The sequence below is a fragment of the Sceloporus undulatus genome, chromosome 3 (assembly GCF_019175285.1).
Source record: "Sceloporus undulatus isolate JIND9_A2432 ecotype Alabama chromosome 3, SceUnd_v1.1, whole genome shotgun sequence".
Classification (NCBI taxonomy): Eukaryota; Metazoa; Chordata; class Lepidosauria; order Squamata; family Phrynosomatidae; genus Sceloporus; species Sceloporus undulatus.
In genome coordinates, this window is record NC_056524.1 from 20,850,592 (window position 1) to 20,865,866 (window position 15,275).

Consider the following 15,275-nt stretch of genomic DNA (forward strand, 5'->3'; position numbering starts at 1 on the left):
ATATTGAATTTACTTAAATAAAGCTGTTCTGATTTGAACAATGTTATTTTCTTTAAAATGTTAAAATATGAATGTATGTGAATATGCAAGTGAAAATATGCACACTAAATAAACAAAATATTTTTATTCATATTTTACATTGAGTGTGGGGAGGTAACATTGACATGTAGATGTAAAGTGGGTCCCAAGGGTAAAAGGTCTGAGTACTACTGCCCAAGCCAGAACTCCCTGCAAACCAACTGTCCCATACATGGTCCAAGGAGTCCCAAGGAAAGATGGTAGATTTGAAGGACTCCTCAATGTTCTTCTGTTCATCAGGGGAATTTCATTGGGTTTTTTAAAACTTAGCTTCAACACTAAAATAATCAGCTGAGTTCCTATATCGTGCTTGCATAATTTAGTCTACACTCATGCAGTTACATGGTTGGTTGCACTACAGCACACTTCTTCTTAGCAAAAACATTGTGCAGCCAACTGCCAGAGTACCCGCTTCTTCTCCTTTTGTGCAAACAGGAATGCACAGAGGAGAACAAGCAGCCAACAGAGGCTGTTTCCAAAAGTCATGTGAAGAATAAGGGATGGAAAGAATATTTGAAAATATTTTTAAATGGTCAGGAAAAAAAGGGCTTCTTGAACATTGGAAACTCAGGCTGCATCTACAGCTTGATACCGCATCATGCTAAGGAAATCTGGAATTTGTAGTGTTGTGAGATATTTAGCCTCCTCTGTCAAAGAGCTCTGGTGCCACAACAAACTACAAATCCCAAGAGTCCATAGGATGAAGCCATGATAGTTAAAGCGGTGTCAAACTGCATTAATTCTGCAGCATGACAGTAGTCTCAGACAAGGAAAATTCTGAATTAAGGAAAATCTTTGCAGTTTGAAATTTATTTTGCACAAATTTTGCATGTGTTTGTACAGAGAACAGCATTTTCTGTGTAGGAAACTAACAGAGAGTGCATGCTTGGAGAAACAAACTAAAGGCTTTATTATAGGAGCTCCATTCTCCATTCTGATAGGGAAATTATGCAGGGTGCTAATCTAAACTGCCAGAGCTGAGAGAGGACTGGCAGGAAGAGAAGAGTTGGAAAGACATCCCTAAGAGTATTTATTTACATTGCAGAGGGGTCAGGATAGAAGAAACAGAGCGAGGACATCACACCAATCCATTTTCGGGTAGGGCGGCTTCACGCCACCCCATCTGAGCCATCTATTTCAGCCCTGAGTCAACTTAAGGACACATGGAATGAAGAGCCATATGAAGATGAACCCCAAATTCTAAAAAATGAGGGAGAAGCTGCAATATGATGATGGAACAACTACTAAGAAAGATCAAGGAAGAAAGTGCAAAGGCAGACCTATTGTTGAACATTAAAAAAAACCCAATAATGACCACAGAGAACTGATACTACCTGGGGGGTTCTGGAAAGTGCAGTGCCAAAAACTTGCTCAAGTATTTCTGCTCCCTGGAAAACCAGTGTTTGCAAGAAGATGGTGGTTATACTGAGAGCATAAGTAAGGAGCTGTTCAGTATTCATGCATTGTTAGTACAACCTCCAGAGACTGGGAAAACCCAGCAAAGGCAAGCAACAACTGCCACAGACTTGTAAACATCAAAAACGATTTCGGCTTTTGTGTGGAAATGAGGAGGGAGCCACTCCACAGAGAGGGTTCTTCCTGAATTATATTTGACAGAAACCTGTTCCTATCACAGTAACTCAAACCAAACCCTCAGGTTTCCTCACTGTCTCCCAGCGATGCTGCTTGGGTATTATTAACCCACTACAAGGTTTCCTCAGGTGTTCTGTCATCTCCAATTCATTACACAGGCTAAGAGCTGCCTTGCTGTGTACTGTGCTCGCCAAGGAAGGAAATATTGCTCATGCCACTTTCTCACAGAATTCAGCTGAAGCTTGCTAGATCTGAATAGTAAATTTCTTTGAAAACCCACCAGAGGTGGGCTGTCTTTGAGTGTTCTGAAGTGGTTTTGACTTCTCATCAACACTCATTCTTGCTTGTCCAGTCTCACTATGGGTGTCCCATACTGCCAAAGCTGGGTTGCTCTGCATTTCAGCATGTCAAATGTATAACACCCTGTGGCTAGCTGGCTGAAAATGTGAAACACCACTTCAGAGTGAACCCCTTTTCCTCAGTTGAACACATTTTTGAACAGAAAAGAAAAACACGTAAAAAAAACAACAAAACTAGCACATTTCAAAATGCAATGCAGTGCACAAAAGCCAGCATGGCATGGCAGTTGGATTGCAGGTTCATTTGTCCACCAACCCATGAAAGGTCACTGAATGACACTGAGTCAGTTTTTGTCTTTCAGCCTAACCCAAGAAACAGTTGACACATAGTGACAGAGCATGTGCTTTGTGTACAAAATATCCCATATTCAATTTCTGTCATACTGCTGGTCACATTTAGATGCCAACAAGTTAGATGGACCAAAAACAAACATTTTTAGGGTTAGCAGAAAGTTTTGTTGGGACCTCAGCACCACTGATGTTCCTCTCTCCCAATTTTCCACATCAAAAATAATGTTTATTCCCAATAAATGTGTTCTACATCACCATTTCTTTTCAAAACTGGAAGTGATGTTCTAATTATATCCGGTTCTCATTTCTACACATTTTATTCCTTTTTAGAATTGTGGGGAGGAGCTGAATTGCCTTTAGACATGTGGTTTGGGAGTTTCAAAAAACATTGTGTGTGTGTGTGTGTGTGTGTCACATTGGGATCGTTGAAGACCCAAGGCTGACCCAAGTCCAGGTGATTCCAGGTCTATGATGGGGTGGACAAAATGTAGCCCTGGGGAAGTGTGCAAGGGGAGGCACACTGTTTTGGTGGTTCTGAACCCATCAAGACTCCCCTGATTGTTCTTCTTATGGCCAGTCTTCCCTCCATCCTGAAACCCATCTTTTAAATAAATTGCAGCTCCCCCTGTCATTATTGTTTAACATCAATAAATACTATAGTTTTCAACTGTCCCAACTTTACAGGGACAGCTCCAGTTAATCCTCTACCATCCCTTTTTTCCCCCAGCAGCTTTTATAATGCCCCAGTTTCTCTTTCCTTTTCCCACTTGCCTGTTATCCTCAGTTAATTTCAATTGTTGCAGACTGAGTTCAAATGGCAAAAATAGTTTGCACTCAATTCAGCAAACAGTAAAGGAACTGTGAGATATTCTCCTACCCAGTAGGCTTAGACAAAGGCAAACTGCTGCATCCACTCCTAGCTTGTGTGCTCTTACCCATTAAGAACTTTTGCCATCTTGATCACACTCTGCTGTTGCTTGGCCACAAGTATCCCAGTCTTCATATCTGAAATGTTGCAGGATATGAAATAACTTAAAAAAACAAACAGGATTGAGATTCTGAACACTGCCTGTTTTATTTGTTAAAATTATTTTCACTTTTTTTGTTTTTATTTTGGAATTTGACCCCTGAGTATACTACTAATCTATATAAAGGATCAGCAACTGAAGACCCTTGAGCAAATCAATTGTTTTGACTTTCTTCAATTGCCCATCCAGGCAACCAATGGAGGGAAAGAAGGTTGTTGGTAGTCTTGGCCTTACAGATAAGTTCAGGGGCCACAACCATCCTGAGCAACTAGTTCTTCAGCAGAAACTTTACCAGCCTTCCTCATACTAGCACCCTCCAGATGTGTTGGGTATATTGATTTGGGGGCTATGAAAGTTGTAGTCCAGCATATCTGAAGGGCACTAGACTGAGGAAATATAATAATTATAATGAAATGCCTGAGGGGCATATAGAAGAAGGAAATTGTTTTCAGCTGATCCAGACACTATAATATTAACCAATAAATTAAAATTACCAGACAAGAGGTTCCAACTAAACCTGAAGAATGTTTTCACTGCAACAGCTGTTGGACAGTGAAACAGGTTGTTTCAAAGAGTGCTGGATCTTTGGAGATCTTTAAACAGAAGCTGGATGGCCATCTTTCTGGCATGCTTTACTTGTGCATTCCTGTTTATAGAGGGTTAGACTTGATAGCGTCTATGCTCCCTTCAAACTCTATGATTCTATAATATTTTTTCCAAGTGCCAAGTAACACTGGGCATGCTACTACTTCACAGGTTTCAACAAAATTTGAAAGGTTTATTGTGAGGGTGGTGGAAACAAGGTATTTTGATGAGTTTTTGAAACATGGTATAGACGTTATGAATGATCATAATTAAGGGGAGGACCCCACAAATGTGCTGGTCAATCATTCACACAGTCTTCCATTGGCAGGTTGGTTACTGGAAAGATATGGAACAAGAAGAAGCAGCTGAAAAGGCCAGGACAGAAGGAAATGAGTCATCCATCATTCTGACAGGGCTAGAAGGCAACACACTGTACCACCTGAGAGTAAAGGCGTACAACTCAGCGGGGTATGGGCCACCTAGCAATGTCGTTCGTGCTGCTACCAAGAAATCCCGTAGGTTCCCAACTTCTGTTCTCCTCATATGTGTAGCTCTAAAAAGGTTTCCATTCTCTTTCTTCTCTTTTCCCCATTTCTTGAGATATGTAACGAATAACAAACAGGACTGTGGTGTTGTTGTGATTCATGAGCTCACTTCAAAGGATCTGTATTCCTAAAAAGTGACCAAGAACATTTGGCATTCATGACAGGTAAGGTTAGCTTTCTGGAAAACAAGGCTAAATGTTTTTGACATAGAACAGCAAATGGAGATTAAATGATGCAGGGCTGCCCAATAGCTATTAAAATGACACATTTTCAGCAAGAAGCTATACAGCTGAACTTTGTCTAGCTCTGTTAGCAATTGAACATAAACCTAATAAAAAATTAAACTGCCCCTTGGTTGTTTTGTTTCTTTTTTCAAAACCTTCCAAAATGTATTTCTAAACAATGTATCATGTATTTATCGCTTTATTTTTAACCTTTCCTCAGCTCCTAGTCAAGCACCAAGCAATATTATGTGGATACAAGATGGCTCCCATGTGTCCCTGGGATGGGAACCTGTTAGACCTTTAGCAAATGAATCTGATGTCATGGGATACAAGGTCAGTTTGTCATATGTTTACCATCCCGTTCTCTGGAGCATGAATGCTTTTCATACATTGTTATGCTGTGCACTCATCCTGTCTATAGTAGAATCTTTGAGCACTGACAGTCAGAGTACTAAACCCATAGGCCTTAATCCATGTGTGTGTTCATCGTTATCATCATCATTATGCCTTTTCCCCAGCACTGTAATTCAAAGATTAAAACAGTTACAGATAAAACCTCATATCAGTAAATACAGTTGCCTCTTCATATCTTCAGGGGTTCTATTCCACCCATTCCCACCTCCCCCCCCCCATGGCTAGCAAAATCCAGGGACCATGTTGATGGCTTTTCAACATCTTTGACAGTAACCTTAGGAATGGGGCTGGGGTATTGCAGGGACACAATTCTCTCATGGCTGCAACACTAATGAAGCAAGTGGTATTTTCTTAAATGTGTCAACCCCCTCTACCCCAAAGTAAAAACTATTTTGATTATTTAAAAAAAAGGAGTCAGACAAACGCAATTTTTAAATGAAGTGAATGAAGAGAGCTAAAATTAAATGTAATACATTTACTCTTTAGCTGGCATGTTTTGTTTTAAATAAAGTGATTGTTGACCAGGGATTTTAAACTAGGCAATATATGCCATTTGATGCCATTACCACTATGACATTTTCACTATAGTAGGGGCAGACAGTGGTGAAAGCCATGATAACACTTCAATTTGATAGTATTTGCAATAGGATTTAAGAAAAGGCAGATGCATGAGGTTTCATAAATGCCATTAAAATTAATATTTTCTTTACAGAGTAGATGTGCAAAGACTGAGATTTGTTATGATTTAGCTGCAGATATTCAGCAATCCACATTCATAACATCCAGCTTCCTCTCATATTTTGGGCACTTTGAGGAAGGAGCTACTCTTTAAAATGTCATTTGAAAGTGGCTGTTGTACTGCACCAAAATGTATATGTATGAGTTCTCTCTCTTAGTCATATGCATGGGCAAAAAGCCAGCTTTTCCGCCCTGCCATAGATGGCAACTGGCTTTCAGGTGCTTTGGTAGTGTGCAGCATGTAAACAACATGCCACTGGAGCACCCGGAAGCACCATGTGGGCAACCAGGTAGCATGAAGCTGGCTTCCGGGTGTCTTGGGGGCATGCATCATCTGCATATCACACCCCTAAGCTGGCTGGAAGCTGGCTTTGTTGGTCTGTTTGTCCCCAAGATGTTACACTTTCATAAGGACTGAATCTTTATTGCTCCCTCTTTCCAGAAGACTTCTCTGTAGTTCACACATTGAGGAATGGAGTCGTCCCTTCCCTTACACGGGGGATCCGTTCCGGACCCACATACACACACACACCTGCGTAAGGGAAAAACATGGATACTCAAGCCCCATTCAAATGAATGGGCTTGTACCCACGGTGGCACAGCAGTGGTGCACAGGGCACATGCCAGGGGAGCGCGCGTCATTGTTTTCTTCCGGTGTGCGGCTCACTTCCTTCCGGCGTGGCTTCCAGCATATGCTGGAAGCCATGTAAAACGCACCCACGTATGATGCGGGTGCACTGTATTGCCATCTTAAACAATATAACTCAACCATACATCCACCAAAGAATGAACTCTTTTCTGTTGAGGAACTATACATCTCTAAACAGACATCTGTGAACACACAAGCAGCCAACATTTTAATATCATTGAGCACTGGGATATTTAGCCGCATTCATTACATATCAATTATAAACATTCATAATGGGCATCTATTACAGTCGTATGGGAAATATATCTATTTACATAAACACCAATGTAGATGTATAGGTAGATAGCCTAATTGTTTCTCTTATCAATTTAGTACATGTCTTTGATAGTGTTTTCTTGCATGGCAGTGGGACTGGATGAACCGGATGGCCCTCATTGTATATTCCAACTCTGTTAAGTTCATCTTTATTAGTCATAGACAAGCAACACTATGATTCTATTATTCTATGTCTGGGGTAGAAACAGGGTTTGTTTGTTTTTTTCATGTAGGGTAGGCTGCAAAGCAGTTTGGCTTCTCTCCCTTCTTGGCTTGTTTTACATATTTCCTAGTCTAATTAGCTGCCATATCTGGTCCAATGGGATAACAAATGCTTAGTGCACCTTGTTCATATAAACAAATAGTTTCTCCCCCAGAGGAGATGTCACATTAGGTATAGTTAGGTATTGCTCTGTACATGGTGCCTTCTTCTTGGTCGATTCTGATTTATAGTCTCATATCTTGCTTATAATTGGGTAGGCTGTCTCTATGTTCTCAGCAACACACACACACACACACACACACACACACACACACACACACACGTGTTGGCTTGGTAGTTAAGTTGCCAATTCTGATGATTGGAAGATCAGAAGCTTGGCAGTTGGAGGCCCAAGTGCTGCATGATGGGGTGAGATCCCATCACTAGTCCCAGCTTCTGCCAACCTAGCAGTTCGAAAGCATGCTAATGCAAGTAGATGAATAGGTACCACTTCAGTAGGAAGGTATCAGCATTTGATGCACTCAAGCTGTTTACCCAACCACCAGAGTAGTCTTCAAACAATGCCGGCTCTTCAGCTTAGTAATGGAGATGAGCACCTCCCCCTACAGTCAGTTACAACTAGACATTCATGTCAAGGGACTACCTTTATCTTTTACGTGGGTGTGTGTGTGTGTGTGTGTGTGTAAAATAGAGCTTTCTCTTTCATATCTTATATAAATTATGAACCCCTTGTTTTGGGGCTTCAGTACAGCAAGTTTAACCCAACTCAGTGCTCAGCCTGTATTAGGAGATGCCAAAGTAACATGAAGGTGCAGTTATTTTAATAAATAAATAAATAAATAAATATAATTTTAGCATTACAAATACTCTTTAACTTACAGTTGTATTTTAACAATCCAAAAGGATCTTGTAGCACCTTTAAGACTGAGGCTGCATCTACATGGCATACTGATTCAAAATAACACACTCCCTTCCTCCCACTCACTTCCCTTTTTAGTTAATAAGCCTAAATATATATCACTATCTACCACCATGGATCTATCTCGTCTTCAAAGTGCTGACAAATGAATTGTATATTATTCTTCACACACAAAATATACTTTTCCAGAGAACACTTTGATCAGGTAGTGGTTTAAGTCCAGAGTTCATTTGAGGAGCAGAAGTAATAAAGGGCTTGCAAATCTCTTCAGATTGTCCCCTTTAAATTCTCCTCCTGCTAATCACATTTTAGATCAGGGGTAGGCAACCTACGGTCCGCGGGCCGGATGCGGCCCGGCAAGGCCTTGGGACCGGCCCCAGCCCGGTCCTGCCGCCGATTGCCACTGGAGCCTTTGGCCCCTCGCGTGAGGGCGTGGGGCCTTTGGCCTAACAGGAGGAGGCGGGCAAGGGGGGCAATTGTCTATAGAAGCCTCAGAAACATGCATTTATATTAACATTTTTTTAAAAATCAGCAAATTTTTTCGTGTGTCCTCCATTTTTTAAAAAAAGTGTCCTCCATTTGAAAATTTTGTCCTACATTTGTCCCGGTTTATTTATTTATTTATTTAAAAATATTTAATTATTTATTTTTTGGCTTCGGCCCCCCCAGTTGTCTGATGAACAGCAACCTGGCCCCCAGCTCAAAAAGGTTGCCTGCCCCTGTTTTAGATGTTAGCTGTTCCAATATTGCTATAGACCACACATTATTTATCCACTTTTGAGCTGAAAAATCTTCTAATGTTTTTCATGATTTCATGATTTCTAATCTTGCATAACTTAATGGGAGTGCTATAAGATCTTTATCCAGCAGTCTTTCATTTTCATTTTTAAAACATGGAAATTAACAGTAATGCTCCTAATATTAAACTGAATAAGCAAAATGCTAGATCAAGGATTTATTATAGAGAATCAAGCTGCAGTTTGGCAGCCAGGAGAAGACCACAAAGGTAACCTGCCAAGATCTTCAGAGATTGTATTTATTAACAAAGATAGAGGGAGGATGGGACTTGTACAAGGATCTGAAAAAGACAAGGAAAGGCTAATAGGGATGCAGGCCCTGCTCCCTAATTTGTTTTTTCAGCTGAATTATAACTTCTTTAGTCCTTAATTATCATTTCCCAGAGGGGAAATCAGAAATTCATAAGATGTCATATATTCTACACCTATTCATGTCACTCACAGGTCCTGTTTAGACAAGAAGGTCATAGCAACACTCAAGTCATTGAAACACAGAAAACATCTGCAGTGGTGCTTCTCCCTGATGTAGGTGTCTATATCATAGAAATCCGTGCTGTCAGTGAAGGAGGGGATGGAACACCCAGCTCCCAGATCAGAGTACCATCTTTTTCAGGTAAGTATCTAACAAGAAAGCACAGTGTTGAGCTAATCACCCTGCCCCAAAGTGACTTTCCATATCAACATGATCTGGCATTGTTTGTCAACTGCAGGATATAGTGCTGAGAGATATCACACTGAACAATGTCATGCTGGGAGAAATCTTTGCAAAGGGATATTCATTCATTTCAATAACTTAGTCTATGTATCTGGCATTCACAGTGGTGGTAGGTAATGGATTCACCTTCTTTATGTCCTTCCAGTATGATGCTGGCTCAGAGATTGGACTAGAGAAGTCTACACGGCTACCCATTCTCTGATCTGGTGTAGCTACAGGGAAGACAAAATGAGGGCATTGCCTCACCCCCAATTAAAATTCTGCTCCCCCAATGAAATGTCCCTTCAGTCCCCAAATTTCTAGTGTTGCACAGAGTAAGACACTGAAAATCATTAACTTTGCCTGCTCCTTTCCTTTGGATGCCTAAACTATATTTCTAAATAAAACAAAATCCAATATCCACAAAATAATGATACCTATATTGGCCCGTCAAAATGCACAAAATGCGGAATGCAAGCTTTCCACTGGCTTTTTCATCAGGGGAGGAAGGAAGAGTGGCAGCATTGGAGTCATAGGTCTACATTTTATAGAGATGTTGTCTGTTGTCTGGAGGGATCTCAATGCAGGCCAAGGCCATGCCTCTCTTGGACAAGTAAAGGCAAACAAATGGTATGAAGTACCAGTTACTGTTATAGCTAGGGAATTTTGGACCACAGACTTAAATGGGATCTCACTCCAAATAATACACCCTTCCCAGCAAAGTGTATTCTTTCATTTGTGAAATACAATTAACAGTTGTCTTCTAGTGCCCACCAAAATTTTACACACACACACACACACACACACACACACACACACAGAGTTTGCATCCTTGGTTTAAACATGAAAGAAAGAAAATGTATATGTCTAGTTTCATTTTTTTTCCAATATGCGTATCATAGCACCATTGTCTCTGCAATAATAAGTGGAGTTTATGTCTGCTACTATGATACTGAATACATTTACTTTGGAATGAGCCTCATTTTGTTGTAGAAAAGTAGAAGTAAACAGATTTTTAAAAATCTTGTCTGAATCCATAAAGGCATGTTGTTTTAACGTGTTTTAAATGGTTCCATATTGGTTAAATTATTGTATATGCTTTTCACCTACTTCAAATTGTTTAAATTACTCCTTACTGTTTTAAATTGTTTAAAACTGATTTTGTTTGCATGTTACCCTGAGATGTTATGATATAGAATAGAATATAAAAGTTGATAAATCAACACATGAATCATGTACAAGATCTCTCTACATAATGTTTCTGCTACTTAGCTAAGTATATGCAATGTTAGGGCCTCAATAGACCAGCCATAAAAGCCAGCATCGGTGCAGAGTGAGGGCATGGTGTCCGCACGACATGCACCCCGACTCTGCCCCCATGCTGGCATGATGCCGCACGCCCCATTACATGGTGGGTGGCATCATGGTGTTCCTGTGGTGCTGAGTCCAGATGACACAGCACCAAAGTGCCACAGAAAAGCTACGGCTTTGGTGCCCTTTCCGTGACACAGAAAGGAGCTGCAAAAAGCTCTGCTTTTTTTCTGCATTGCAGAAAGGTCAAATCGGGGCTGCGGCATGTAATTACTGCGGCCCCAATCCGGTGCTGAAAGGGGCAGCTGCAGACCATCCCTTAGGGACGGTCTATTCAGCCCTGTCGATTAAATAAAAGGTGATACAGAATTCTGGCACCTGTTTTGGGTACATAAGCAATGGCACTCACAGATGTAGCACCAGGAATGGAACAAATAATGTAAAGAATGCATGAGTAAGAAAAAGAATATTTCAGAATGGACAGATGTTACCTTGCCAGTTCAGACCTGCAGCTCCAGCCAACAGGCCATCTTACAAGTGCTAATTTAAAAAGAAAGACTGACACAGTACATTGCTTATGCTTGCATTGATTAACTATAACTAATATCAATGGTTAATAAGATTAAAAAGGACATTCAAATTAAATAAAAAAGCAAGACAGGTTATTTACTCTCAGGAGTTCTTGCAGACTAGAAAGTTACTTGCATTTTTGCACCTTGACTTAGCAGAGACATTCTACCTGAAAACAAATTCTGACCTATTGTAACCAAAGCAAACATTGCATTTTTTTAAAATTCACTGAGCCCCATGTGCCACAATGACTATTTTGTTCTTTCTGCTCATCTTTGGTTTTCACCATTTCAGGGGGGAAAGTCACAAGTTCTCAGTCAAGCCTACATGCTTTCTCCACATCCTCATCAACTATGACATTTCTCTTGGTACTGATGGTCCCTTCAACCTCATGGTAAAGAAGAACTGTGTGGACCTTTTCTCGTTCATCTGTTCAGTTGCTATAGGCCAGTAATACCAAGGGATGAGACCCTGTGTCTACGGAGGAGGCAGAAGGTCTAGTTGTCAACGACTTGTGGAAATACCTGCAATGCACCAGGAAGAGTGTTGGGTGGGATTCTAAAGTAATTCATCAGGTTTCTTCTCTTCAGTTTTGTTACATGTCCTCTTTGGGGGAGAGGGGATGTTTATTGCCCAGCAGAAAATATGCAGATTGTATGAAATGAACTTTTACGAACAAATGAAATTCCTGTCAAATTATATTTACTTTCCTTAATATATGTTTATATATTAGCTGACACCAGTCTTGTATCATTAGCAGTTTGAACTGTGATGTCTAGTACAGTACATCTATTTCATTTGAGTTGTTAATGAATTTTTGTTTAAGAAAAGGAAAATTTGAAAGATATTTGCAATCTAGTGAGTCACCACCATCTTCTCTTTTCTTTTATAAGTCTTTCTTTCTTTTTCAAATTGACAGAGCAGGATAACAAACTTTTCATCACAATTACTGTAGCAAATGTCTTTTTTAAAAAAAAAAATAAGAAGATGCTACATCAAGTTGGCAAAATATGGTAATTTCTGATGTTTTTCCTCTCTTCTGTTTGTATTTTCTGGGCATAATGAACCACTTGTCACTACATGTTACATTTGAAGCAATGAATGGAGAAGAAAAGTCAGCCCTATTGTTTTGCCTCGGCTATTGTCCACCTTAATAAATGAGCAAGAAATGTTTTATTTTTTAATAGCAAGAATACAGCTGATTGAGAAAGCAAATGGCAGTGAAACTATCATCGGACACTTCAACATACCCTCCAGTAAGTGCAAACTGGAAGGGGAAAAAATGAATGCAAAGAGACAAAGCTGTTATCCCCAAACAGCTTTCAGTCTTTAGACCTTTATTTTTGTAGTCCATTTTTGTATGGTACTGTACTGTCTATATTTGGTGATTAAATGAAACGATATCAGAAAGCATATTAAGATTGGAACATGGTGACTAGATTGTTGTCAACAAAATACAGAATAAATCAAATTCTGCATCCAAAACCTACTGGAATAGCTACTCCAGTGTTTCCCACTATCTAAATGTTTAGCCTTTCCAGATTCATATCTCATCTTCAAGCTCAACGTGCAACACTTGATCCACTTTCAGGTGTGTGCTTGTTTGTTTTTACTCTGAAATGATGTGAATTTTTTCATTAATTTCTACATTTGTCTATCTAGTTCTATCCTTTACTTTACAGCATCTCCCTTCCCCTATCATTCTTTTTATTTCCCAACCAGACGTCACAATACATTGGTTACTATATTAGGTATTAAGCTATCAATTATCAATTAGCTATCAATTGAGCTCATAAGCACAGTTCATCATCTGAAGACAAATGTCTGCATTATTATGCCTATTCTACATAAATACTCATTATAATGCCTAGTCTAAGCCCAGCCCTACCATTTGGCAGAGTGAGGGAGCATCTTTAGATAGCCAGTGTTGAGGGACAGGGAGCAAACAGAGAGGTCTGTGGTAGATAGCCTTCCCTGAATCTACCACCTTCTGGTGAAACTGACATACTACTTTCAGGTGAAGTGAACAATGTTGTCCCATGTCCAGTGCTGAAGTATGATTCAACTGCCAGTAAGAGTCAGCTTTTGTGTATGAAATGGCAGATGGCACTATCTTGTCCTTTGCCAGAAGTATCAAAATGTCTTGAGTTACCATGGCTTGGACCATGGTTGCCAGTTCTAATCCCATAAATTCTTTTGTGGTACCACACATGCCCGGTTGTTAACAGAGAGAGAGAGAGAGAGAGAGATTCTGTTTCTTTTTCTAAAGGCTTTTCATGACTTGAGTGCCCAAGCCAAAATACCTTTCTCTTTGTTTGCTGGTTCATTTTAATATGGTGAGTGTGGTTTACTGAGGGATGCAATTTTAAATTGTATGTTAGAGGACATATACCAAAAGCCAGGGCTGGCCCTACTGTTAAGCAAAATGAAGCAGCTGCCTCAGGTGGGAGATGATGAGTGTCATGAAAGGACAGCAGATTGTTACTTAAGTTATGATTGTATGTTTCCTGAAAAGGAGAGAAAGAGGTACATTCCAGATTTGTGGATTCAGATATCAGAACAACTTGACCTTCCTTTGATATTATGTACCTTGATTTGGTAGGGTAGGAGAAAGGGGCACCATTATCTGCTCACTAAATGCCTTAGGTTAGCCCTGCCCAGGGTCCATAGTATATATCTTGAGGAAATCATGCTTCATCTGAATATTGGTAAATTGCTATCACTGGGTCTAACTACTGTGATTCTTTGAGAAGAAAAATTTTCTTGACTCAGAAATATGTTTTTGCTTGTTTCTGAGAATGTCTCGAATACGGTGGGAAGTCACTTAAGCAAAGAAAGAATGCTTACATTTTTTTAAAAAATGCACTGAAAGCTCAGATCAGGTTTTCTCTTCATACTTTCACTGTCAAACCCAATAAGGTCAACTCTCAAAAGCAGATGAAAGAGAATTAGCTTTATGTCAACCCCTGATTTTACTTTTATATGCACATCACCCCTTAGAAAGGGAGGAAATCATTTAAGGACTGTACTTCTTAGGCCATTGTACAAAGGCTAACTTGAGTGCTGCAGATTTTAGAGGTAAGATAAAGGCTTCCTCTAAGTCTCTTCTTTTTGAAAATAAATATCTAAATAAATAGAAGTTTACCAAGTTCTTTGAATGAAATGCAAATTAATGTTATTCCATCTTATTGCTGCAAGGTGCACTGGGTGATGGTGTACAAAGAGACAATATACAAGTTTAAAATGACAAGGAGCAAAATCCTTCACTTGACAACAGAAAACAAACAATATAATTGTCATAGCCCAGCAAAGATATGGCAGGATTGTCCCTTCTTCATTGGCTGTGAACTCATACACATGTGATAATAAATAATAAATAAAAATTTTATTTTTATACCGCCCTTCCAAAGATCAGGGCGGTTAACAGCACAATAAAACAGTAAAAACACAAAATATACATCAAGATTAAAAAGAACACAACAAGACAGAATAAAAAGCCAGTCCTCATGCCAAAAAAGAGGAAGGGAGGCCCACTGGACTTTAGTCAGGGAATGCAACCTGAAATAGAAAGGTTTTTAGATCCTTTCTAAATTGGGCCAGGGAGGTGGCCGAGCGGAGCTCTGTGGGCAGCGTGTTCCAAAGGGCCAGGGCGGCGATGGAAAATGTCTACCTCGTAGTAGAGGTCAGCCTAACCCCTGGCACCCTAAGTAGTTGCTGCCCAGATGTTCTGAGGGTGCGGGACGGAATGTACGGGGAGAGGCGGTCCTTTAGGTATCCTGGGCCCAAGCCATTTAGGGCTTTATAGGTCATCACCAACACCTTATATTGTGCCCGGAAGCGAATAGGCAGCCAATGCAGGTCTTTAAGCACCAGTGTAATATGGCTGGCCCTGGAAGTACCATTGACCAGCCTGGCTGCCATATTCTGTACCATTTGTAGCTT

General features: G+C 40.1%; 1 protein-coding gene across 5 annotated transcripts in view; it reads left to right on the forward strand.

The window, feature by feature from the left end:
- The window catches only part of CNTN5 (contactin 5), a 932,298-nt gene extending 918,113 nt beyond the window's left edge, over nt 1-14,185 (forward strand). For all 5 annotated transcript variants that reach the window (XM_042459705.1, XM_042459707.1, XM_042459709.1 and 2 more), the window contains 4 exons: nt 4,263-4,449; nt 4,924-5,036; nt 9,203-9,371; nt 11,628-14,185. In XM_042459705.1, the coding sequence (XP_042315639.1) occupies nt 4,263-4,449; nt 4,924-5,036; nt 9,203-9,371; nt 11,628-11,731 (573 nt within the window). In that variant the 3' untranslated portion in view covers nt 11,732-14,185. The remainder of the gene's footprint in view (nt 1-4,262; nt 4,450-4,923; nt 5,037-9,202; nt 9,372-11,627) is intronic.
- Nucleotides 14,186-15,275: the final 1,090 nt, after the last annotated feature.